Below are 27,960 nucleotides of genomic sequence, written 5' to 3'. Positions count from 1 at the left end.
TTTGAGGGAGGGACTCAAACGACGATAAATACATTGTGAATAAGCATCTGATAGTTGAGAGACAGTGAGGACGAGACAGACATGATGCGGTTGGGTTCAGTGTGGCTGGCTGCTGTAATCGTTTCCTTTCCACTACTGGCACTCTGTCAACCCCTGTGAGTACAACAACACACAAATACACATTCAGTACAAACTGTAGCCTTGTTTTCATTTTATTACCATGATGCACATTTCCCCTTCAACTCTAAGTAACCTACAGTAAGTAATGCAAATAAATTTGGTTGTAATTAATGCAATGTAATTTTTTTTTATTTATACTATAAAAATAAGATCTTATTTATAAATAAAAACACACATTGTGACTGGATTGTATTATATCATTACTGATTCCCATGACTGTATTACAATAATGGGATTTATCTGTCCTGCAGTAATGAGAATTTTGTGTGCAATTCCGCCTAATTGTCTTGAAAATACTTTCACAATGCAAAAAAAATTTAAATGTGAAAAATGAGACTTAATCAAATATAGTATCATTTTGGAACTGTACTATTTTAGGATTTGTGCCTTGTCCCAGGTAATAAGAATAGGACACATTCTTCTATATCCTTCCCTTTGCTCTTCTTAAATTCATCTTTGATCTGTTAAAGTTACATTCTCTCGGCTCCGAATCTGCTGAGGGTGGGAGCTTCTGAGAAAGTGTTTGTGGAGGCGCAGGACTATGATGGAGTAAATCTGAATGTTAAAATCTCAGTGAGAAGCTCTCAGGGTAACAGGCCTGAACTGACGAGCACATCAGTCACTCTGACCGCTGCCAAGAACTACCAGGAGCTGGTGGAGATCGAGGTGAGCACTATTGATATTATTTGGTGTGTGGAATAGTGTGAAGGGAAAAACAGCCAACAAAAGTCCAGCATACATGGGAACTCCTCAAATAATGTTTAAATAGTTAACAATAGTCTCTCACTGTAGGTACCTGGTGATGCATATTCTTTTGAGAAGGGAGTGCAGCAGTATGCGTACCTTCAAGCCCAGTTTCCACAGAAGCTGCTGGAGAAACAGGTCATGCTGACCTTCCAATCCGGACAAATATTTTTACAGACTGATAAGACCATATACACTCCAAATAGCACGGGTGCGTAACTAATAAAACAATATTTTTGCCATTCTTCTACATTTTTGTTTTACTGAACGATCAAAGCAAGTTTGTCTCCTGAGATCTAATGCAAAGGAACGCATATTGGACATGTCTTCTCCTCCAGTTTATTACAGGGTGTTTTCACTGAGTCCAGGCATGACACAGCCTCTCGAAAGTGGAGTCAGAGTGGAGATCTTGGTAAATGTGTACTCTTGAGTGTTTGTATGATTATGTAATGCAGCGGGACTCAATAGTCTCAGTCATCCTAATATAGTGCATAATAGTCCATATTTCTTCATATCATTCCTTTCTTTTATCTTTTGTTTATCGCCATGTTTAAACGTTCACTATAGTTTACATGTATTTCTTGTTAAATTGTTTGGCTGTTTTTGTGTGCATGAGTGTTCACATTTGTATGTGTATTATTTATATATACAGTATTCATCTGACATTAGTGAAGAAATTTGAATGAAAATCTGTGATGTTAACAGACACCTGACGGCATCAGTCTTCAGACTAAATCTGTGTATCCCAAAGGAGGAATGACCTCAGGAACATTCAGCCTCACTGATCCAGCCAGGTGAGTGTGTGTGTGTGTGTGTGTGTGTGTGAGTGATGTCTACTCCAGTACTTTGTTGTGACGAGGAGGAGGGTGTGGCCAGGCCGTGAGGGTACACAGCCCGTGCTGGGTCAACTAATCAGCGGGACAGAGAGATTAAGGGGCGCCATTCGAGCAAGAGAGAGACACACACACGCAGCCACTGTGTCTATGTGTTTTATGTTGTTTTAAGTTAGTTTCTGTCATTAAAGTTTACGGTGACTGTTCTGCCAGTTCCCACCTCCTCCTTGCCCAAACTTACCCGTTACATTTGTATTTTAGGGTAACAAAATAAAAATCGAATAATGCAGACTTTACATGAACAGCATGGTACAAATTGGTGACCCATCACTTTTTTGGTGCAATTTTGTGTGCTATCGTATAATTTACCCCCTATTAAAAAAACTGAAAAGTACATAAAAATGTGACACCCAGAAAGAGATCATTTGGACCTTTTTACAGCATGTTGAGAAGACAAGTAAATAATCTCTTTTCAACAAATTGTAGAGTTGTACAACATTTCTGCAAGCTCCACTATTCAACACTGTCACCAAAGTTTAGTAAGAAAAATCAAGCAAATATTTTTCATGGAAATAATTTTTTATATATACTTGTAATACATTTTTAAATAGCAAAATCTTAAATAATAGAAAAATTTAATAATAGATAAATGTAATGAAATATTCTAATTTTAAGCTACTTAAAAAATTTAAATAATTATATCTCAATATATTTCAGTGTATTGATGTTACTCTATTTTTATCTTGATAATTATGTATTTGCTCTGATATCATCATTTCAACCATCAATTCAAAATGTTTAATGCAGGAAATATAAATGTAGTAAAAAATAATTAATGCATGTTTACTGCAGATTTTCACTATATGAACACAAGGAAGAATTAAATGTAATCGATTGTATTTAGTTGCACCAATATACAACAATATGCAGTAATATAAATCATTATTTGCCTACCTATATTTTTACTAAAACATTGTTTGTGAATGAACAGGGTGTGAAAAAACAAAAAAGTTCACACACTTATTTTTTTGGAACCTATATTATATAATACTGAATTATTACTGTGGGACCAAGTCAAGTTTATTATCGTAATATAGTTCTGAAATATTATTATTGTTATTATTATTTTATATATGTTTTAAACAATATTTCTGTCATGTTTACTTCACCTTCACCTTAACCTTTAACTTTTATTTTGGAGGAACCTTGAAAGTGTAGTGAGTCTGTATTTGACACACTGCAAAAAAAAAAAAAAAAATTCTTTAAAACAAAAACAAAAAAAAAACCTTGAGAAGTAGAATGACAATATATTAAGTCTTGTTTTCAGAATAATCTTTTCCTTTCAAATTTAACATTTTAACAAATTAAACACTTTTTTGGTTATAAGCATAAACAATAATACATTTTGTTAAATTTCTCTAAAACCAAGATTTAATATCTTGATATTTATTAGAATGATATGTAGTCGATTATTTATTAGAATGTTTAGACATTTTTACTGGAAAAAAAGAAATATATTCTTTGAATTATTCTTTTGCAGTACAGTACGATGTTCCTCATTACAAATCAGGTGAAATGGTGTCATCTTTTCTGTGATACTGTCACGTTTTTATATTTGTATAATAACTTGTAGTGGTTACAAATGTCTGGAATGGGATTCAGGATATTGTGATTATATCGTAAGTTTTCAACAGAGGTGCAAAACCCATATATGCAATATATGCAACACAAATGGGCGCCATATTAAGGGGGGTGCTGGCAGAACACCAAGGGGGTGCAATTGGAACCCCAACAATAAGATTGTGAAATGACAAATAAATGACCTGTGACCATGGTGGTTCATTAGTCCAGGGATGTGGAGAGTCGTGGCGTGGCACCAGAACAGTCCACAAAAGAACTTCTCCAGTGAGTTTGAGGTCAAAGAATATGGTAAGTGTCTGTTAAATCTCTGAGAGTTTTTCAACATTATATCATAATGCACTCATGATATTATCTATCCAGTGACATGAACACAGGTTCTTTTTTTCCCTCTTCCAGTCCTGCCCAGCTTTGAGGTGTCCGTGAAACCACAAAAAGCCTTTTTTTACGTCGATGATAACAGTCTATCAGTTGATATTGAGGCCAAGTATAGTATAATACTTTTTTATTACAAATAATTATGGCTGAATGCGTGTTGTGTTTCTTAAATCAACATACATTCAGAGATATGTTACCACATTTATTCTGTGCTGTACATTATCATTGTGTTTTATGTGCTTGTATGCTTTTTCCCTGCAGGTATTTGTTTGGGGAGAAGGTCAAAGGTCATGGATTTGTTGTATTTGGTGTGCTGACTGAAGATAAAGGGAAATTAAGTATACCAGGTTCCTTACAGAGAGTAGCGGTACTACATACAAACACACTTTTTTGTAATTTGTTTATATGCATTTGAGATATGTATAGTATATGTAGTTAGTATAGACCCAGACTGTTGGTTGTGCATGTACTGTCAGATTTGGGATGGTACTGGAAGAGCAGAGCTGAAGAGGCAACACATCCTGGAAACCTTCCCAGACATAAAGCAGCTTGTTGGCCAATCACTGTACATCGCTGTCAGTGTGTTAACTGAGACTGGTAAGTACCACACCACACACATTACATTTGCCATTTACTCTAATTCTGTGCTTCTGTAACAGGAGCTAGCTGGCAGAGGTGGGTAGAGTAGCCATAAACTTTATATATATATGACGCCGGTTCGAATCCCTCTCAGAGCGGGTCAAGCAGGACCGGTTACACTTCTTAACTGGGGCTCTGTTCTGAAAGGGAGATGGACAGCAGGGAAAAACAATGCTAAATAAAATGCAACTAACCATATAATCGCAATATAAAAATGCTTCCCATATCTTTTGTTGCTGATGTCATTAGTAGTCCACAGTATTTTGGCACAAATTCATCTGTCACTTGGTATTTAATACTTTATTGTTGGGGACATGGGTAGCTCAGCAAGTAAAGATGCTCACTACCTCACCTGGAGTCGCAAGTTCAAATCCAGGGCATGCTGAGTGACTCCAGCCAGGCATCCTAAGCAACCAATTGGCCTGGTTGCTAGGGTGGGTAGGGTCACATTGGGTTAACCTCCTTGTGGTCGCTATAATGTGGTTCTCACTCTCGGTGGGGCACGCTACGTCTCCGCAGTAACGCACTCAACAAGCCATGTGATAAGATGCACATATTGGCTCTCTCAGATGCGGAGGCAACTGAGATTCGTCCTCCACCACCCAGACTGAGGCAAGTCTTTATGCCACCACAAGGACCTAGAGCGCATTGGGAAGTGGGCATGCCAAATTGGGGTGAAAAGGGGAGAAAATCAAAAAGAAAAAAAAAAAAACTTTATGACTGTTTTCCTGAATAATTACTTAATGTTAATTAAGTTTAGTTAAATGTTAACTTTTTTGCTTACTTTTGCTCAATTAACAGCTATGATATTGTGTTGGGTTGCCACTTGATGTCCGATGTAAAATCTGGGTCCTGAGGCAAAACAAGTTCCAATATTTGATATTTTCCTTCCATTCGTATGCAGTACAATATGAATTTGAAGCTCTATAGTGTGTTTATCATTAACTATGTAAATGTGTTATCTATTTTTATCGTATTCACTTGTTTGTTTCAGGAAGTGAAATGGTGGAGGCTCAGAGAAGAGGCATTCAAATTGTGACATCACCGTACACCATCCACTTCAAAAGAACGCCACAATTCTTTAAACCTGGAATGCCCTTTGATATCTCGGTATAAAACTTTGAATAGAAATGAAAAACTTGAGAGGTTAATAGTGGATGCTAACCACCTGTAAAACAGGTTATAAAAACAATGCTGAATCCTCTACCAACTGCTGATTTCATAAAGCACACTCTACGTCAGATGATGTTTTGATGCTGCTATGTTTTATTTTGCTTCTTTTATTATTAGTTATTAAACAAATAGTTACCCAAAAAGGAAAATCCTCTCATCTTTTACTCGTATGTCATCCCAGATGTGTATGAATTTCTTCTGCTGAACACAAACATAGATTTTTAGAAGAATATCTAAACTCTGTTGATCTTCTTGGGTGCCAACATTTTGAAGTTCCAAAAATCACATAAATCAGAATAAAAGTAATCCATAAGACTCAATATCTTCAGAAGTGATATGATCGGTGTGAGTGAGAAAAAGATCCCTTTCACATTCTTCTTGTGTTTTTTGGTGATTCACATTTTTCATGCATAATGCCCCCTACTGGGCAGGGAGAAGAATTTCTAGCAAAAAAATTGACTGAAATATTAATCTGTGTCTCACACACACCTATCATATCTCTTCTGAAAATATGGATTAAAACACTGCAGTCGTATGGATTACTTTATGATGCCTTAATCTGCTTTTTGGAACTTCAAAATTTTGGCACCCATTCACCTGCATTGTATCGACCTACAGAGCTGAAAGATTCTTCTAAAATCATAATGTGTGTAATTTAGAAGACAGAAAGTCATACACATCTGGGATGGCATTAGGGTGAATAAATTATGAGAGAATTTCCATTTTTGGGTGAACTATCCCTTTAAGTTCCTGAAACCCTAATAAAACTTGACAATAGCAACACCAAGGTTGTGGCTCTGTTTCCTAGGGGACACATGTGCTGATAAGACATGTATAACTTGAATGCATTATAAATCGCTTTTGGGTAAATTATTATTTTATTTATTTTATTTTTTTGGTGTGGGCTCTGGGTTTTGCCACAAGGTTTATGTGACAAATCCTGACGAGACGCCTGCTAAAAATGTGGAAGTGGAGGTCAACCCTGGAGGGGTCAGCGGTCGAACCAAAGACAATGGCATTGCGAAGGCTACCATCAATTCTCAGGGAGGATCTGCTACATTGGTGATCACTGTAAGACCTGCCATCTCTACTGCACTGATGTTCAGTCAGTTTCATTTGTGAACTAGTGAGAGAGGATTCAAATAAAATCAGAGCTTGAGTCAAAACTAGATAAATGGACTGATGCTTTGTTAATGGATGTTTGTGCATATCAATCTATATTTCCAGGTAAAGACCAAAGACCCACAATTAAGCTCTGAACAGCAGGCAGTGAAGAGAATGACTGCTCAAGCCTACGTGCCCAAAGGTGGCTCCGGAAACTACCTTCATATTGGCACTGATGCTGCAGAGCTTGAGATTGGTGATCAAATGAAAATCAATTTGAACCTGGGTAGAAGCCCTGGAGTCAGAGAGCAAGATTTCACCTACATGGTGAGTGACAGTCAAATCATTTCCTGAAGAGATGTTATTAAAGGAAATGTTCACCCAAAAATAAAAATTCTGTCATCATTTTTATAGCTTTGCATTGCATTAATCTCATGGATAAATGAGTGTAATACATGCTTAAATATTTTTTTTACTCCTGTCTCTGTGTTATATTTTCAGATCATAAGTAAAGGGCAGGTTGTGAATGCCGACAGATTTAAGAGAAGAGGACAATCTTTAGTGACTCTGTCTCTACCTGTAACCAAAGATATGGTGCCCTCCTTCCGCTTTGTGGCTTATTACCATGTGGGCTTGTCTGAGGTGGTGTCTGACTCAATCTGGGTTGATGTGAAGGATACGTGCATGGGAACGGTGTGTCAAGCCTGCTCATACAATACTATGCATCAGTGTTGGTTTACATACAAATCGCTGTGTTGTCTGATCTACTGTATCGTTTTATCTCCCAGCTTAAAGTGGAAGTTCAGAATGCAGTGAGAGTTTATGCACCAGGTGAAGAGTTTAGTATGAGAGTAACAGGAGACCCTGGGGCAAAGGTCGGGCTGGTGGCTGTGGATAAAGGTGTTTATGTCCTCAACAACAAGAACAGACTCACTCAAACAAAGGTTTGTAGATCAGAATAGAAAAATAATCTTTCCATTATAACTGAAAAGAGGCATCATTTCCTACATTTACATACATGTATTAATTTAGCTGCTTTTATTTTGAATACAACAGAAGCAATTCAGTTTGGTTGTACATGCAGAAAGGCCAGCTAAAAGAGCATTGCAGTAGTCCAGTCTAGAGGTTCCAAAATCCTGGACAAGTATAAATTGATGGATTAATAGTCCGTTGGTTTTCATACATAACAGTTTTGATTTTTCTCTTTGTCAGATCTGGGATGTTGTTGAGACACAAGACATTGGCTGCACGGCTGGAAGTGGAAAAGACAGTATGCAGGTTTTCAGTGATGCTGGTCTGCTGTTTGAGTCCAGCACTGCTGGAGGAACCAGTGTCAGAACAGGTACTTGCTTGATTTATCTGATATGTTTAAAATGATCCTCTGATGTACAGACTTCACTCTCATAAATAGGGATGGGGCAACCTTCAGTTTATCTTGGTTTTGTTTTAGCTTTAACATCTTTAATGCTGATGCTTTAAATGAATAGAAATGCAACCTCTTGGACAGTCAGTGTGGTAAAACCCATGGTAAAAAATGGCATCTAAATTCGACTCCTTAAAAGCAAAAGCTACAGCCATCAAAGCCCCTCTTGACTAGCAAAATTGCTTTTTAAAAACACAGTGTTCAACGTCTCGATTGTAAAAAGGAGATTTGCAAATTCTTAATAACCTGTAGATGAATTAATCTTTAGTGAATCTCAGTAACTCTACTGATATGGTAATGCTCTGTTCTAGATCCAGTTTGTCCATCTCCATCTCGTAGAAAACGTAGAGAAACTATAACACATCTCTGGGAGTCTCTAGGTAAGAAGGCAGTTTGCAACAATAAAAATACTAATAACTGTATTGATTTCTCAGTCAGCATGCATTGTTTTGTTTGCCTTTCAGAGCTTGTTGAACACACATACAGTAACTCTAAAAAGTATTTGGACACTAAAGTTGTATATTTGCATTATGGGAACGGCCTTAATGTATTTGTAAGTCTATAGCTCACAAAATGACAAATCGGACAAACATTTTTAATCAGTCCTCTCTGTCTCTTTCTCCTGTCATACTAATTATCCCTGTAGTGAAGAAATACTCTGGCCTTCAGAAGGACTGCTGTATGGATGGAATGAAGAATATGGTCGATTTGACGTACACCTGTGAATATCGAGCAAGATTCATTGTGGATGGAGAGGAATGCAAACGTGCTTTCCTGCACTGCTGCACTGAGATGACCAAACGCAATGAAGAGTCGACTAATAAGGCAGACCTGACTTTAGCTCGCAGTAAGGGCATTCTCAGTATTACACAAATGAGATTGTGAATTTTGATACTGGTGTAGTGTGCTCATAAAGGGGTAAAAATCACATGGATATTTGTCTTAATGGGCTGGAATGAAGTGCAACATTTTTGACCGTTGCACCACATCTCATTTTGCTCAGGAACACTGTGTTTTTTAGATGCGGTGTCATGTTAAAAATAACTTAAAACAAGTCTCAAGACACCTACATTCTGCTCTATTTTTTGTCAAGCTTTTTCAGTGCAAGGATGCGCTTGATCTGAGCAGCCCTTAAAACTATCGAAGCAAAGAGAACTTCCATGGGTTTACTTTAGAAAAGTGCATTAGAAAAGCTTGTCAGATGATATGCCAGACAGAGGTGTTTGCCAAGATGGGATTGGTCAGTAACGTTGTAAGGTGGATCTTAAGGAAGGGTCACTTGGAATAAAGTTGGGCAAATAAATCCCTTGCACAGAGTAAGATCTCTGTTTTGTGCCGTAAACGCCCCAGTCTTTGATCCACAGGTGAAAACGAGGAGTTCACGAACTCTGATGACATCGTGTCACGTACACTCTTCCCTGAAAGTTGGCTTTGGGAGGAAGTGATATTGCCCAACTGTCCGTCAATTAACAGCAACTGGTGAGAGTGACTTGCAGTTTCCGAATGTCAACGCTCAGTGAATACATGAAATGCAGTTTCCAATAGCCAGAGATGCTCCTGTTTTAGTAAAAGATTATTTTATTATTTTTCTTTTAGTCAAACAACATCCCTTCTCAGAGACAGACTGCAGCTGAAAGACTCCATCACTACCTGGGAAATCACGGCCATCAGCTTGTCCAAGACTCATGGTACTGACTGTTGCTATAAACACAGAAGACCAGAAGCTGTTTTTAGCCAAAAAAAATTCAGCCATTTTAGTATACTGAATTTAAAAAAGGAAAATAACAAAAACTGAGCATGTTGCAGTCATCTGTTGACAAGGGTAACAATGTCCTAGGCATGCACTTTATTTGCTGCCTTATTTAATAAGAATCTTTCACCTTTTTTTTTTTCTCTACACAGGTATCTGTGTTGCTGATGTCCATGAGATGAGAGTGGTGAAGGATTTCTTTATTGACCTAAAGATACCATATTCAGCCGTACGCAACGAGCAAATTGAAATCAAGGCCATTATTCACAACTTGTATAATTCAAGAATAAAGGTACGATTTACAAAGCAAACTTTGTACGATTGCACCTCAATGTTATCATTATCAGCCTTCCTTTCCATAAAGGTCACATTTATCAACCTTTTTATAACTGGAAAATAGGACTTAAATGTGATTTAAATTTATTTTAATAGGTACGTGTGGAAATGAAAGAAACCAAGGACGTCTGCAGTCTGGCCAGCAGAAAAGGGAAGTTCCAAACCGTAGTGATGGTAGAAGCAAAATCATCCTATTCGGTTCCTTTTGTCATCATCCCAGTTGTTTTGGGAAAGCACACCATAGAGGTAAAGGCATCTGCCTCAGGACGTGCCAGTGACGGAGTGAAGAAAAATCTCCTGGTGGTGGTGAGACCAACAAACCATCTTGATCAGATGACAAACACACAGAAGTTCATAACTGGGGGTCATTAAACAAGCATACATAAACCTCACTTTTTCGCAAGGTCATATCCTTATTCTACTATGGCAAGACCTTTGACTATTTGTTCTGAAAAACAAGGAGTATGTATTCTCTTATTATTATGTCCTCGCTCTTGGCTTTCTCTTACTCCATCCAGTCTTTCATTTGTTCTTTTTGTTTCTCTTCCTGGTAGGCTGAAGGCATTTTGACTAAACTTGGGAAAAATTTGCAATTAACCCCTTCTAAAAAAGGTAAGGTACTTCCAGCAACACACTAATGCACGGTACACACCGCACTGCAAAAAGAATTTTTATTCTGAAATTATAAGATGCATTTACTTGAGAAGAAAAACTGTTGCAAAAATTATCATTTATTTTTTATTTAAAACAATATATGATTATTGATGATTATATACAGTATATAATCATCAATAATCATATATTGTTTTATGAATGATTAGATAATGAAATACAAACATATTGGTTTAGTAAATTATTTTTTCTCATTGAGTCTCTTGGCTATAGAAGGATACTAAATAAAGACCACAATCATTGAGCAACACTAATTCAAATTCCTGTCCTGGATACACAAAGTTAAATGGTTTTCTATCATTGTAAGTGAATCATGAATGTACAGCTGTTGTCTCTCTGGAACAGGTGGTCAACATGAGGAGGTGATCAAGAGCCTCATACTAAGTGATCAGGCACCCAACACACCTGTGATCTCATATATTACTGCAACAGGTGATTCTCCTGACATATGCTGCAATACATTTGTAACATCATAGTATGTCTGTGTTACCAGTGTGTAAATCTCTTTGTGTGCAGGACAGCAAATCAGTATAACAATTGAGAAAGCTATTAGTGGTGCAGCCATGGGCTCTCTGGTTATTCAGCCTGGTGGTTGTGGAGAACAGAACATGATTGGCTTAACGATGCCTGTCATTGCAACACATTACCTGGACAAAACCAATCAGTGGGACACAGTGACGGCTGGGTTGAGACAGACAGCTCTAACCTATATAACAAGAGGTACATAACAAAACACAATCTTCAACTTTTATTTTCGTTGTGTGGAAAAGAGCAGTTTTAAGATTTTGATAACGAGTTTGGAGAGACATTCAGTTTGATTGGGTTTTAAGCAAAATTATATGAGCCCTTTTTTAAGAGCGCAGCGTCTAAGGCTGAAAACATACTCTACGCAAGGATGTGAACACAGATGTGATCGCTTGTCCACCACACAGGAGCTCGATCCAGTTTAAAATGCTTCATGTGTTCTTGTGTTACTGTGGCGGGAATAAACCTCAGTAATCAAGGGGGCGATAGAGTTACCTTCAAAAGTCTGTGCCATTAAACTGGATGTGTTATTATTCAGGTAAGTTGCTATAAATATACTGACTTCTTGCTCAGCAATATTCTCTTCGAACTGTTGATCCGCTTTGAAAGCAGTTGACTTGAAAGATAAAACTCACCGTAGAAACGGACAAAAACTAATCGAGCTATATCGCCACTTGTGGCAACGCTAAGAATGCAATGCATACTTGCATTGGGTTATGAATTGCGGTCTGACACATTGCAGAATGCAACAATGTGTGAAATTGAGCTTGCGTTGCAAAATGCGTTCACTTGCATAGTGTCGTGTATTTTGTTGATTCTTGATTTTCATGTCTTTTATTTTGAAAATTCTAGTTCCTGTTTCAGTATTTAAGCCCTTATGTTTTCCATTGTCATTTGTCAGGTATTATGTGTGTGTTTGGTAACGTGTCATGCTAAGTTCAAGTCAGGTCAAGTTTATGTTCATGTTAGTTGTTCATGTTTATGTTTTGTTTAGTTCACGTTTATAGTTAAGGTTATGGATATCACTTATGTAAATAAATTGCACTTGGGTTCTTCATTTCATCGTCATCGTCTCTTCGTCATTGCTAGTGCCAGCAACAGTGCATCGTTACAGAAATACCTGACTGAACTATGAACCCAGCAATCCAGCTGCTTCGCCTACATCAGGGGAATCGTCCCCTGGAGGACCATGTGGAGGACTTCTGCGCTCTGGCCTGCCAGGTGGATTTTAATGAGGTAGCCTTCAAGGATATTTTCCGGGCAAGTCTGAGTGAGCCAGCTTCCTTCCTGATGCCTGACGGTCGGAGTACATACAGCCTGGTTCAGTATAGTGACTTTGCCCTGCAGATTACTGGTTCTAAGTTCACTGTGGGGGAGGCAGATGCCGAGCCAGAGTTCCACGTCATGGCCGCCGAACCAGAGTTCCACGTCATGGCCGCCGAGCCAGAGTTCCTCGTCATGACCGCCGAGACAGAGTTCCTCGCCATGGTCGCTGAGCTAGCGCCATCTTTTTTCACAGCAACTTCTCAGCCTGCTCCATGCCACATCACAGCAACTTCTCAGCCTGCTCCATGCCACGTCACAGCAACGCCTGAGCCTGCTCCATGCCACGTCACAGCAACGCCTGAGCCTGCTCCATGCCACGTCACAGCCACACCTGAGCCTGCTCCATGCCACGTCACAGCCACGCCTGAGTCTGTTACATGCCATGTCATGGCTACATCTGAGCAGCTGGACCTGGAGATGGTTCCCGCCCTTGTACCAACCCTTAGTTCTCCTGAACAGGCAAGGGGAACTTTCAACCCTCCGACCCCGCCTGGCCTGTCGGTACGTCAACATTGCCTCAGCTCTGCGTTCCCTCAGCTCCACTGCGGTCCTTCAGCCTGTCGGCTTTGCCGGGGTCCCTTGTCCCTCCGGCTCCTCCTTGGTCTGTTGGTCACCTTGCTCCGCCTTGGCTCTCCGATCCTCTGGCTGTGCCTCGTCCCTCTGATCCTCTGGCTGAGCCTTGTCCCTCCAATCCGTCAGCTCCACCTGGGACCTCCTTCACATGTGCAAAATCAGTGGGCATGGCTATGTTGTGCTTAGAATTAGCTCTCTCACGAAAATTGGATAAGCAGCCCACTGTTGTTGCGCCAAGCGCAGTCACGAATATTGAACCCATAGAGTCTGTTCACTTTATTGTGTTTTTTTGTCAAACAGGGTACAATCAACAGCTGGCATATCGTAAAGCTGACGGGTCCTTTGGCGCATGGATCTCACGACCAAGCAGTACCTGGTAACTAAGATTTTTCTACATAGTTCTGTTGCTTTTCATACCACTCTTGTATTTGATACAGATTTCCCCATTTGATTCGATTCAGATTAATTTTGGGAATATTTCAGTTATAATGTACATTTAAGGCAATTTGATGATTCTCAATACCTATTTTGATAGCACAACAAAATACTAACTTATTTGAGTAAACATTGTTTCAAGTAATCTCAAGTAATTATTCAAGACAAGTAAAGAGTCAGTAATAAAATAAGAACAATTATCAAATTACAAGCAATCGAACGCTTAAAAAACTACAGTGCAAAGAAACGCATTAAGAAAACAGTGCTTGAGGATTTTACTGCAGTATCAAGTATTCATTCAAAAATGTAAAGAAGTAAAGAAATGCAACATTTAACAAAACTACTTAAAGTACTGGTCTACACTGTATAATGCTCATAATTAGGGATGCATTGATCTGATACCTGGATTGGTATCGGCTCCGATACAGATGTCTTTAGATGGATGTGTGTTGGTCCGAGCCCGATCCAAATCCGATACCGTGTGTTAGTCATGTTCGTTACTGTCAAGCTCCAAAAATTACATAAAAAAGAACCATAAAGTAAAAAATATTTCAGCTCTGTTGGTCCATATAATGTAAGTGAATGGGTGCCAAATTTTTAAGCTCCAAAATCAACATAAGGGCACATAAAAGTCCTCCAGATGACTCTGTTGGTTAAATCCATGTCTTCAGAAGTGATATGATAGGTGTGGGTGAGAAACAAATCAATATACACATTCTCCATCTTCTGTTTTTGGTGATTCACATTCTTTGTGCATATCGCCCCGTACTGGGCAGGGGGCAGTATTTATGATAAAAAATGACTTAAATTGATCTGAAGACATGGATTTAACCACTGGAGTCATATTGATTACTTTTATGCTCCCTTTAAGTGTATTTTGGAGCTTCAAAGTTCTGGTCACCATTCACTTGCATTGTATGGACCTACAGAGCTGAAATATTCTTCTAAAAATCTTAATTTGTGTTCTGCTGAACAAAGAAAGTCACACATCTGGGATGCCCAGAGGGTAAGTAAATCATGAGAGAATTTTCATTTTTGGGTGAACTATCCCTTTAATAAGTAAATCAAAAGTATGTAGGCCCTATGTGCAGCACGTGAGTGAATGGCACGGCTCTGTTGACACACATACAGCACATGCATGCTGTTGATGTGCTCGCGGCTCTCAGAGCTGTGTGCAATATGTGAGCGCAACACACAAGCAAAATCTCAGCTGTAGATGCTCCATAGTTCAGTTTGCTTATAACATGCATTGAGAACGGGACCAGAGAAGCATTTCACTAGATTTTGAATAAGAAGCGAATTAAACTACTATGAACTAGCCCACACATAGACACTTACTGGACTTCCTGGAGTGTTCTGACTGTCAAAATAAAAGCCAGAGGGTTTTCAAATTAAAGGTGCACAACTGAAATATTTACCTATTATATTATTAAATTCTATAATAATAATAATTTAGTATTATTGAAATAATTATTATTTATAATATTATTATTATAATCATTATTATTTGTTTACAAATTACAACACTGTTTAAGGCAAGATAGGTTTATTTGTATAGCACATTTCATACCCAGTGGCAATTCAAAGTGCTTTACAAATATATTTTAAAGAAAATACAAGATACGTAAAAAAAAAAAAAAAAAAAAAACCCAATTAAGAACATGAAATAAGAATAAAAAGTAATAAAATACATTTGAAAAAATGTAAAATTATTCAAATAAAAATAAAAAGAATATTAAATTGTTAACACCATCCATAACTGGTGTTAACCTTCCCTGATTAAACAGAGGATAACCAAAAATTGTTAACACACAACGTTAAATGGGTTCCAAAAAATAACTGTGTGAATGAAAACTGGACTGATATCTTACAACTAAATTGAACAAAAAAGATATTTGAACCCTCTAAAGTCCAAGTTGAAAAAAACTGTGCAAAGAAGACTTTCTCTGGAATTATTGTTAATTTTGCTGCTACATTATCCAGTAGACTAGTTAACAGTAAAGTTTTTCATAATAGGCTGTACATTTATATTGGAATAATATGTAATTAGAGGTTTGAGTTTCTTTACATATAAAAGAGTACCCCCAATTTTTATCTCAGAGTGAAATATACAGTAGATATTCTAACTGATTATGAAAAAAAACAACACTGGTATCGGATAGGGATCGGTATCGGCCGATACTAAGATTTCAGGTATTGGAATTGGATCAGAAGAGAAAAAGTGGTATCGGTGCATCTCTACTTTATAATAAAGTTATTCTGCCAAGAGCAGTGCGTTCCTTTCATGTTTTCTCATTGTCCTTGTTTGATTAATATTAGCACCATACTGCACAATGGCAGGTCTATTAGCTGCATTTACATTTGAAGTCCAATATTTTGATATAAATTCGCCTTTTTGTCCTGCTGTTTACATTCACTTTAGACATGAATGAATGTGTTTACAGTAATACCTCACCAAGATGAACATTTTAAGTAATGTGATTTAAGTGATTTACGTGATTTTTGGTGAGAATTCAATGAAGTGTATTTTATTGTTTCGGCATGAGTCCGCAATGCCGCTCTCTGTGAGCACACTTAAAGGCCTTGAAGGCCCGGGTAAACATAATTTTTCCACTTTTCGGATCATTCGCACCTGGTCGATCATGTTGCCTTTCAAAGTATACTACTTTGACCGCAAACTAATAAGAACCCGTTCAATGATGCGCACACACAGGGACTGTACGTGTAACGGGAGCCAGCTGGTATGTGCTGTGCAGTATGTGTAAACCTCACTCCCCTAGCCTCAAGAGGCGCACTAGCAACTGATGCTAGAGGCTGTTGCCTTCAGCCTCCTCATTAGCGTGCCCGCCTCCCATGCCGGAGACGCCGGTTCGAATCCCGTTTGGAGCGGGCCGAGCAGGACCGGTTACAGTGGTACCATGAACCGGGATGGGAGTGAGGTTTAGGGGGGGGTGAATGTAATGGAAGCCAGCTGGTACGTGATAGCTATGCAGTATGTGTAAACCTCACTCCCCTGGCCTGAAGAGGTGCACTAGCGACTGACGCTAAAAGTTGTAGCCTTTAGCCTCCTCATTAGCATGCCCGCTTCCCATGCCAGAGACGCCGGTTCGAATCCCGTTTGGAGCGGGTTGAGTAGGACCTGTTACATCTGCGTGTCGAGAAAATCTGGGCCACAGACTGTACTGAGGACTAAATCATTGTGTGAGGACCGATCAGCAACGTGGACAACCAAGATCACACGTGCACACACATAAACCACCTTGCAGTCAGTCAGACAAACAGCATGGGTACCTCAATAACAAAAAATAAAAAATGAATCCCTTTATATTCTTGTTTTTGAGTAGTTTTTGTCTCTACTCTCCTTCTGAATGGTTAACCAGTGTTTGTCTTGCGATCCGCTGGTCGATAGACGTTATGAGCAACTCTGGCATTCTTGTAATTTTTAAGAATCAATATTCGGGATCATTGAAATGAAGATCACGATTAATCTAGATTTTGTTGTTGTTTTTACCCAGCCCTACTCACTATGACCACGACTGTTCTGCTTTCTTCTCCTCTCTCTGTTTTCTTCCAAAGGTTGACAGCGTATGTTGCTAAAGTATTCGCCATGGCTAGTGACATCATTAACATAAACCAGGACATAATCTGCAGCGCCCTCAAGTGGCTCATAATTAACAAACAGTTACCTGATGGAGTTTTCAGAGAAGATGCTCCTGTTATTCATGGAGAGATGACTGTGAGTTTAAATGGTTTTAAAATGGACATTTTTCTTTCTCTTATGTCTTTGTAAAGCACTTTGAATTACCACTGTGTATGAAATGTGCTAAATATAAAAATCTGCCATGCCCTCCTTTTTGACACAATTACAGCTAAATAATCATTATACTACAACAAAAACATCAGTATTTCAGGAATATAAAAGTAGCACTTAACCAAGCATTTTTTGTACACATTTACACATATTTACACTGTAAAAAGGAACATGATAGTTATTTTCTTATTCAATTCCTCTTCTTTTTTAAAGTCCTTACTCTACTTTACTTTAACTATGATACCATTATGACATCACAGGGGAACGTTCATGGGCAAGATACAGAAGCCTCGATGACGGCATTCGTTCTTATTGCTCTGCAGGAGGGGAGAGGAATGTGTGCCGGCAGTGTTTCTGTGAGAAAACTACAAAAAGATAAATGTGTCTCTAGCTTTATCGAGTTAAAAACAAATATTCTAACCTCTCAATCCATGTATTTAATTCACTGCTTTCCACTGTTCTCTTTCTTATTCCTCTGTTCTCCTTAGAGTCTTGCTAATAGCATATTTCAAGCCACTGGGTACCTAAGATCTCGAGTGAATCAGCTGACTAATCCATATGCGGTTGCCATGACATCTTATGCTCTATCTCATGAAAACGCATTTGACAAACAAGCCCTGTTAACAAAAGCCTCTGCAGGTAAATAATACTTATTTTTCTCTTATGTAAGCAATGAATTTAAAGCAGTTCACCAAAAATGGTTGGGCAAATGTGCTTTAAAATCTTAAACGTCCTGTAGAATGTGGGTGTTTGTCTTTGTATTTAATCTCATATAGATGGCAGTCACTGGCCTGTTGCTGGAGGCATTTATTTTACTCTGGAGGCTTCAGCTTATGCGCTCCTGGCTCTTGTAAAGGCCAAAGACTTTCAGAGAGCAGCTCCAATTGTAAACTGGCTCAACAACCAGAGGCAGTCCAGTGGAGGATATGGGACAACACAGGTACACCGTAGCTCCTGAAAGCCCTTAAAGACAAACTAGACATGCCAAGGCAAACTTTGATGTTGGTTAAACAAAGCCTTTTCTGAAAGGTTAAAAATATTTCAAAAGTTTGAAGTTTTAATATTTTATTGACGTTACAATACATTTGAATTTTTTGACAGTTGGAGTTTGAATAGTTTTGGTCAGGTTTGTTTACATTTGAATTTTTGACAGTTGGAGTTTGAATAGTTTTGGTCAGGTTTGTTTACATTTGAATTTTTTGACAGTTGGAGTTTGAATAGTTTTGGTCAGGTTTGTTTACATTTGAATTTTTTGATAGTTGGAGTTTGAATAGTTTTGGTCAGGTTTGTTTACATTTGAATTTTTGACAGTTGGAGTTTGAATAGTTTTGGTCAGGTTTGTTTACATTTGAATTTTTGACAGTTGGAGTTTGAATAGTTTTGGTCAGGTTTGTTTACATTTGAATTTTTGACAGTTGGAGTTTGAATAGTTTTGGTCAGGTTTGTTTACATTTTATTAATTTTTTTACATTTTCCATTTGAATAGTCTTGGTCGTGTTTGTTTATATTTGAATTTTTTGACAGCTGGAATTTTAATAGTTTTAGCTCATTTGAACATTTAAAGCTCCAGGAGTTATTATTTTGGTCTTGGTTTAGGGATTTGGAAAAAAAGGCTTTTAGGGGGCCGCATACCGGACGCGTCTGACGGATAACATGGAGCGTTTTAAAATTTGAAACAATTGTTTTCTATAAAGGTACGGACACTGCCGCCACCACTCGTCGTCTGTTGGCAAAACTCAGCTATGACTCCGGAGGCTGCTCAAAATCATGCAGCACCACAGAGTGCAACTCGCATAGTTTTCCATTAAATTCAACTCAAATCATGATCAAAGGACATAGATTATTAAATCTAGCCATCACTGGATGATATATTGTGTATATTTATCTTTCATATAGCCTACACAATGTGTTTTCAGTTTTCAGTATGTCTTTTTGTGGTTTGAGTTCAGTTCATGCAGTTACACCATTTTCATACCTGCAAACCTCCAAACACATCAACATCACTTTGTTCATTCTTGAAGTAGTGCAAAAACTTTCGTAACATTTGTGTGTGGGGTGACTAGATTCACAACTGTGGACTGCCACCTGCAGCGCATGGATGCGTGCTGTCCTACCCGCGACATGGCGTTTCTCGTCCGGTGTGCTACCGCCTTTAGAATAAGAGCTGCTGTTTCAATGTGATATAAACAACAACAACAAACAACAATGTAATATTTTAAATGTGATAAAATTGCAATTGCTATATTTGTCAAAATAATTGTAATATGATTTATTATTTATTTTATTTATTTTTACCAGTAGAAAGAAACACGGAAACGCATGCCCTTCAAGTCTTTCCATATATGAAATAAACAATGTCTGAGACCATAACTCTTAAGATGACATTAAACTGACTCTAAAAAGCAGCTAGTCCAGTTCACACTTGTCTGCTCATTCTTGTATCACAGGCCACCATCATGGTGTTCCAGGCCGTAGCTGAATACAGGATTCAAGTGAAAGAGGTAAAGCTGTTAGACATGGAGATGAAAATCCAGGTGTCAGGCAACCCGCAGCCCATTGTGTGGAGGTTCGACAAAGACAACGCTCATCTCACACAAACAGAGAAGGTGTGTGCTTATGTTGAGAAACAGAAAACTACAGAAGTAAGAATAAGCCTTTATTTCTGGCTGTGAGAATATTTTCCAAATGGCTGATTATATATTATGTAAACCAGAAGATATCAAGAGAAGTTCATTTTAGCCCTAAATTTATATTTAGGCTCTAAGCATTTATTTATTTTTAAAGTATTTAATAACCATTTTGAATGTGTTCTTTTTCTAAAGTGTTAGATTAATGCATTATTATAATGATGATGATGATGATGATTATTGATGAAAATAATAATAAAAACTTTGCCTGAGACCCAATCACAGCTAAAGGGGACAAAGTTATAATATTAATTATTACTAAATTATTATCCTAAAGGAGACTGAATTAAATAATAACTAAATGATTGTTATTATTTTATTTATTTCATTTTTATCCCCTTTTCTCCCAATTTTGGAATGCCCAATTCCCACTACTTAGTAGGTCCTCGTGGTGGCACGGTTACTCAACTCAATCCGGGTGGCGGAGGACAAGTCTCAGTTGCCTCCACTTCTGAGACCGTCAATCCGCGCATCTTATCATGTGACTCGTTGTGCATGACACCGTGGAGACTCACAGCATGTGGAGGCTCATGCTACTCTCCGCGATCCACGCACAACTTACCACACGCCCCATTGAGAGCTAGAACCACTAATCGCGACCACGAGGAGGTTACCCCATGTGACTCTACCCTCCCTAGCAACTGGGCCAATTTAGTTGCTTAGGAGACCTGGCTGGAGTCACTCAGCACGCCCTGAATTCGATCTCATAACTCCAGGGGTGGTCAATACTCGCTGAGCTACCCAGGCCCCCCAGTGATTGTTATTGTTATTATTATTGATAATAATAGTAGTAATACTAATTCATTTTTTGTCTGGTAGTGATGAGGAACATTATTATATGAGGTATTTTATCAAAATTAATGTATTTTGTATAAAAATGTTAATTTATTCATTTTACCATATTTATTAATTTATTATTATCAAATTTAAAATGTTAATCAACAGATCCTACCCAGCAGGGAGATCAGCATCGTTGCTAAAGGTTCTGGAGAGGCCTCTGTCACTGTGAGTAAATAATGAAAGCTCAGGAACCCTGAGGTCTGTGCATTAATTCTCTGTATTATATAATTCATGCACTGCTTTGTCCTGTTCAAGCTGCTCAGAAGTATTAATATTATTAAGGTGGGCTCTTTTTAATTGGACCTGCAAACAACTGCCCCAGAACTTCATGAAAGACCTCAGTAGTTTACATGATTTAGAAACATGTGCTGTCCTGGAAATCCATCTTACTCAGACTAGCACCAATGAACACCAACCATTTTTCAGTGAATCTACATTCAGAAAACTATCTTTTGTTGCTTTTTACTCTGCAGATTGTAACAGAGTACTATGCGAAATCAAAAGAGGGCAATACTGTTTGCAAGAACTTCGATCTGGATTTGACATTTGAAAGAGAGGATCGAGGTTAGATCTTGTTTTCATTTCTAGTATTCTATGACATAATAATAGACCTGCCGGTACATACGGAATATTACTGTCACAATAAATATGTACTTAATGTGACAAGTATACAGTTTTAGATTTAATCCACATTAATACACACGTTTGTTCTACTGCACATAATATTATGGTGAATCTCATGAAAGCATGACCAGGTCATATTATCCAGAAATAAAAAGTTTTACATTATGAAAATTCAACCTATTTTTAGGACCATTATGAATATATGCATTCATAATTATGAACCCAAATTCATAATTAGTCTTTTTGTAATTCCCACTATTCTCAATAGCGATTCTCATTAGATTGCAGTAAGAAAAGTACTGTAATAAACCGATTCTTAAATGCTCAAATTAAATGCAGGACAATAATTACTAACAATTTAAGATATCATTATTTTTGCATTACAGTAAAGAGTTTTTGCAGTATGGGAATCAGAATAAGGGTGTAAAATATAATTATTTTCATCAAATTAATGTCACAATGCAAACAATTTTCATGCAAAGTTTAACTTTTTATTTCTTCTTTGGATATTGGGGTGATATGTGACTAGGACATGTTCTTGAACGTTTTTAGAGACTTTAGCATCATTGTCTTGTTTTCTCTTTCTCTTTCTTTTTAGTTACATATGCCGGAGCAAGTGAGAGTTATAAACTCACAATCAATACCAGGTGGACAAATAAGTGACTTTTTCATTTCAACATTTCTGTTCTAATCAACAGAAAATCAAAGTTCAAACTTCAGTTTTTATCAATTCTGTACAGTGAATATTCCTATGAATGTGCAATTCTTTTAAGTTTATTACTAAATTGACTTGAACTGAAATTGTAGTTTGTGGCAAGAGATACTTGTGGCACTTTCTACGAATGGGATGCAAAAAATTTGACATTGGATGTGTTTAAAACTAGTTACATATCTAATAGTTCTCACAAAAAAACAAACAAAAAAAAAAAAACAAAAAAAAAACCATATATATGGGAACTGTGCATCTAATGCCTTCAAAAAGGCATTGAGACACCAGTCTTTATCTTGTTTGTGGAAAATGACCTTTATTGTGTTATTTTGATGGCTCCACAGATATCTGTCAGCTGACAGAGATGCCACCATGTCTATCCTGGATGTATCGTTACTGACGGGATTTGTTGTGGATGAGAATGATCTGAAAGCGGTATGGAGAATTTTCAGTATTATCACATTCGCTATTGCCAAAAGGGGAAAACATTATAAAATCCAAGTGCTTTAATACTGAATAAATGATATCCTAAAATATAGTGTTAGCTCCAACAAAATGTGCATAATGTGTCTCATTCACTAACCACTAATTCACTATTCACTTACATTGTTGGTATTCTTTGCATTTTCAATTTACTATTACAATATTTCACAAAATATTACTAATGTTTCGTTTTTCTACTAAGATGAATTAAAGGTCATAAATCTATAAAACATGAAGTGACAAAAATGTTCAAACCCAGTTTTAACATCCTGTCCCCGTTTGCAGTTGTCGACTGGACATGACAGGCTGATTCAGAAATTTGAGATGAATAAACAACTTTCAGAGCGAGGATCCCTCATCATCTACCTGGACAAGGTCTCTGCATGCAACTGCTTTGATGCATAAAAAAAAATAAAATAAAAAATAAAAAAAGTACGATTGTTTGCTAAAGACTGTAAGAGAGACACTGACCCCATTCTGCTGAACACTTCTAATGAATGTGTGTAGTCTGGTTTAATTTTCCCCCCAATCATGTTAGTTTTAATTAATGATATTAGCACATCTGGGAAGTGTCTGCTTTATGTTCAGTTTCAAATAAACCGTTACACACTCTTTGTGCAGATTTCTCATAAATGGAAAGATAGAGTTGCCTTCAGGCTCCACAGGTTTATGAACGGAGGTTTCCTACAACCAGCTGCTGTCACTGTATATGAATACTACTCTATAGGTATGAAACCTGTACATGCATATACATACAAATGATCTCAAAATCTCTTTGTGGTATGGGAAACATGTCCAACTTCATCTCAATTCACTTCTATTTCGTCATTTAGACTAGTCCTGCCTCAGACGGCACGCTCACACACCGTCTGATGCACATTGCAAATATAACCTAATTTTGACCCTGATCTGTGTTGCTTGTTGTTTACGGTACACGCAGTATGTGACCCTTGTCATGTCATTCCTGCTGTTTAGAAAATCGCTGTATGAAGTTTTACCATCCATCCAGGAAAGAGGGAGCTCTTAATAAAATCTGTGAAAAGGACACCTGTCAGTGTGCTGAAGGTAATGTGTAGTATTATCATATCTCATGTAAGACAATAAAAGAAAGAAATGCAGCGTTGTACTGTTAATCTACAGTGAGTTGATGTCTCTGTCCGTTGCTAATGTAGAAAACTGCAGTCTTCAAAGAAAAGAGGGAATTGATGAAGCTCAACGTAATAAGAAAGCATGTGAATCTATAATGGATTATGGTAAAAAACCCTCTGTGTGTGTGTGTTTATGTATGTATTTACCTATTGTTCAGTCATGACAACTTTCGGAATAGATTTTATAATGGAAATGACAAGTTAGTAGGAACTAAATGTAGGAATGAAGAATTGCTACTGCTAAAAATAAAGACATGCTTTGCTGAGCATGTAGACATCTATTCAATCCTCTTGAAACAGGTCTAGAGAGAAAACCTTAATAGCTCTAGATTTGCAAGCAAGTACAAAGACTTGCTACTGCTAAGAAAACAGACATGATGCACAATTAGACATCTATGCAATCCCGTGAAGTGGATCTAGACAAGTGATGCTGGGGAGGAGGAGGGACTCTTTGGCTATGTTCAGTCGGGCATTAAAAAACAGTTGTTTTTTTTTTGGCCAATCTGACTCAAATCCGTTTAGGTTTTTGTAGTCTGAACAGGACAAAAACACAAATTAGATTTTTACAAACTGATCCAAACCACATTCGTAGGTGGTTTGGAATCCGTTTAAAATCAGATTTTTCTTAATGCGTCTCAGTCTGAACGGTCAGATCAGATTTTTGAGGGGTGGGGTGAGGGGGGGTACGTCATTCGTTGTGTGTGATGGGTTGTTTCGTCAGGTTTTGCGATGAGAAGACATGCACTGCATTCCAAATGGCATAATCGATGCCTTCACAGGACATTCCTAAGGGAAAACAATAATGATGGTCATGCTGTATGAACTTTACAAGATAATTTTTGATAAAAAATTACTTAAAGTGAGTTCAGAATGACTGTTTTAAAAAAAAACTTTCAGCCCTCCAACAGTGGAATGTAAAGCCTATGAGGAGAACCTCTTCTGAATGGAACGCACACATATGTCATGTATATGTTACAGGGCATCCAAAGCAGTGCAGTCCTCTTTTAAAATAATACAGACATTGGATTTACTCACCTAAAGAGATGGTCTATAAGATGCGATAACACACACCGGCTGCTAACCACCACAGCACGATCTCATGTGAATATGGGACACTTGAGCATTTTGAGTGCTTCAGTACAGGACGACGGTCAAGAGTCTCGCTGTCCGACACCTTTATGCTTCAATATGGAACACAAAACCTTAAATATAGGACGTTTCGCTACCCACTAAATCACAGGACAATAGCCATCCCGTGTGGGATAAAATACGGGACGTCTGGCAAAATCGGGACAGTTGTAAACCTAGCATCAGTAAACATTGCATATGCCACCTCTCCCATTTTAAGCCGTTTTCTGTGAAGAATGTGTTAATAAAAACATCCATTGATAAACACTCAGGCATGGTCAGCATACGCAAGTCTGCATCTTTACTATGACAACTAATATAGACGTGCCTGCAAAAGCGACTGCAGTCTGAACAGCAGACAAAATCTGATCTGTCCACGTATAACCTGCAGGTTGAACAGTCAGTCTAAAAGATCGGATTTGATAAAAATAAAAAAATCGGATTTTTCCTGCAGTGTCAACAAAACCTTAGAGAAAATGTTCATAGCACTCTGCAGTGAGACCGGCTACATGTGAACAACAGAGGCAATTTAAATGCTACACAAAAGGTGGGTTACACAAGTTGATTGGCTAACAGCTTACATGTCAGAGGGCCTATCAGTTTACACCATGCAAGCCGATTAGCTTTACGTATTACATGTCAAAGAACCAGATTGCGCCGTGAAATACATTCCATTCCTTTCCAAGTCCATTGACTAACAGATGTTCCTACCAGCTTGCACCATGTAGCGTTTCATGACTGAACTTAGTTTCATTAACAGTGAAAAGTTACCCCATTTAGATAAGTTAGACCGTTTTTTGTGCGTTTGTGCGTGCGCTCAATTTTTATTTATTTTTTTACAGTTTATAAAGCTGTTCTGATAAGCGAAGATGAGGACGTTTCAACAATATATTATGATATGAAGATTGAGCAAGTCCTCAAAACAGGTATAATTCCTCACTCAAGTCAGAGTGTACTAGTATACGATACACAGTCACATTTTTCTATTGCGAAATTTTCGTAACATGCACAGTTCATCCATGAACGGGGCATAAAGAAGCAAATTGGGTAAATTTCGATTTCATATTGAATTTAAATGGAGAAGAGGCTGTAAAAATCCATATGTTTTTGATTTTGGGCAGTATGTGCTATGGTACATTTTGCACTTAATTGGCAAATTTTATATTGTATTACAAAATTAGATGTTTAGGATTGGATCAAACCATCAGTTCCAAATAGTCCAAAGTAAATCTGACAATGCAGACTATAAAATGTAAATACTGTAAATAAATAAACAGAATGAATAAAAATGTAGACTAAGCTGACTCACACATCAGGGATCCCTGTAACTTGCAGTATTTCTATGCCACATAAGAATGGAAACAAATATAATGTCACCACACTTGAATTTGTATAGGGCCAGAAAAAGACATCCTGGGGAAACGACGTATTTTCACCATACAGATCTCTTGCAAAGACGCTTTGGCTCTAGAGCAGAACAAGAGCTATCTCATCATGGGCCAGTCTAAAGATGTGCAAGTGCAGGGCCAAAGGTGAGTATGAATAAATTGTGCCTGCTGATGTTTATTTGCAAACACTGTCTGAAATGTTACTGAGTTCGATTCACTAAAGAAATTATTCAAATCAGGTAAATGTACAAACACGCCCCCAAAAAATGCATGATGACGTTTTTTCTTCTGTGGAACATAGCAGGAGATGTTAGGCAGAATTTTAGCCTCAGTCACCATTTACTTTCATTGTATGGAAAAAAGATACAATGAAAGTCAATGGCGACTAAGGCTGCTGTCCAAAAATTCAGCCTAACATCCCGTTTTGTGTTCCACAGAAGAAAGTAAGACATATGGGTTTGGAACAAGATGAGGTGAGTAAAGTTGAAATGTTGGGTGAACTATCCCTTTAACATACATTTGTCTTTTGAAACCTTTTAAATACACTCTCTCTGATTCTCCTTTGGCAGCCGGTATGGTATGGGTGAGAGGACGTGGGTGGAGCACTGGCCCAGCAAGGAAGAGAGCAAGACAAGTGCTGAACTCAAAGTAAAATACGACGGCATGCAGAGTCTCCAGCAGGACCTGCTCTTCGGCTGTAGGGCATAAGTCAGGATGTCTGGCTTTACGTAATGTCAGGCTTTATGCTACATAATAACAAATGAAATACCGCTGTTCAAAAAGTGGTTCAGGATAGCTTCACTTTGGAGATTTTAGTTTTAAATGCAAGTTAAATATGATTTTGCACACTTTTGTTGCTTTTTAGTAAATGTTACTGTTACTTAGCAGTAATTTGTACCAGCAGTATTTGTTATGTTGATGGTTTATGGTAAGAGACAATCAACTGTATTAGTTGTCAAGCCTTTTCTTTTCATGTGGAGCCATTGCCTGGCAGTTTATTTAAATGTGCTTCTCCTAAATACAAAATGCAATGTTTACACATTTAAGCAAATTTCCAAAATAAAAATTATCAAAAAAGCATGATCAAAAGACAATTAATTGTCCCATTCTTCACTATACAGTACAAAAACAACAGACATATGATTTGATTTGTTTTGTATAAACTCATCGAAAGAGGAGGAACATGCATTTCAAATTAGGCAAATAAACAATTACATCTTCAATTAATATTACAGGTTCAACAGCATTTGAGGCATAATATATTGATTAGGCTACCACAAAAAATTATTTCGACTTGTCCTTCCTTTTCTTTAAAAAAGCAAAAATCGAGGTTACAGTAAGGCATTTACAATGGAAAAAGTTTGTGGTAGCCCATAGAACCATATATTAAAAAGTTGTGAAATTTGGCACACT

The 27,960-nt window shown here is 37.7% G+C and overlaps 1 protein-coding gene across 1 annotated transcript; it reads left to right on the top strand.

Annotated features, from left to right (window-relative positions):
- LOC127444707 (complement C3-like) lies at window positions 1–27,445 on the top strand. Its single transcript, XM_051704254.1, has 41 exons — window positions 1–155; window positions 651–846; window positions 973–1,135; window positions 1,263–1,336; window positions 1,630–1,718; window positions 3,604–3,686; window positions 3,795–3,882; window positions 4,035–4,140; window positions 4,250–4,370; window positions 5,407–5,522; window positions 6,510–6,656; window positions 6,813–7,016; window positions 7,191–7,382; window positions 7,478–7,633; window positions 7,902–8,031; window positions 8,424–8,492; window positions 8,759–8,959; window positions 9,477–9,591; window positions 9,709–9,800; window positions 10,015–10,154; window positions 10,295–10,504; window positions 10,753–10,810; window positions 11,216–11,302; window positions 11,387–11,590; window positions 13,595–13,670; window positions 17,306–17,465; window positions 17,801–17,896; window positions 18,029–18,179; window positions 18,317–18,480; window positions 19,988–20,146; window positions 21,173–21,232; window positions 21,541–21,631; window positions 22,290–22,338; window positions 22,745–22,835; window positions 23,169–23,258; window positions 23,505–23,610; window positions 23,859–23,948; window positions 24,056–24,136; window positions 26,002–26,085; window positions 26,556–26,691; window positions 27,117–27,445. The coding sequence occupies exons 1-41, from the start codon at window positions 82–84 to the stop codon at window positions 27,253–27,255; spliced, it is 4,938 nt and encodes a 1,645-aa protein (XP_051560214.1). The 5' UTR covers window positions 1–81; the 3' UTR covers window positions 27,256–27,445.
- The last annotated feature ends 515 nt before the right edge of the window (window positions 27,446–27,960 follow it).

Source organism: Myxocyprinus asiaticus, chromosome 8 (assembly GCF_019703515.2).
Source record: "Myxocyprinus asiaticus isolate MX2 ecotype Aquarium Trade chromosome 8, UBuf_Myxa_2, whole genome shotgun sequence".
Lineage (NCBI taxonomy): Eukaryota > Metazoa > Chordata > Actinopteri > Cypriniformes > Catostomidae > Myxocyprinus > Myxocyprinus asiaticus.
Note: the sequence above shows the minus strand (reverse complement) of the source record. Positions and strands in the feature narration are given on the sequence as shown.

Bases quoted from the DNA above. Each gene is read 5' to 3' on its own strand.
- LOC127444707 (XM_051704254.1), top strand. From the start codon at position 82: ATGATGCGGTTGGGTTCAGTGTGGCTGGCTGCTGTAATCGTTTCCTTT. The intron at 23,259-23,504 runs GTCTCTGCATGC...CTCTTTGTGCAG, and splicing joins TCATCATCTACCTGGACAAG to ATTTCTCATAAATGGAAAGA. The intron at 26,692-27,116 runs GTGAGTATGAAT...CTCCTTTGGCAG, and splicing joins GTGCAAGTGCAGGGCCAAAG to CCGGTATGGTATGGGTGAGA.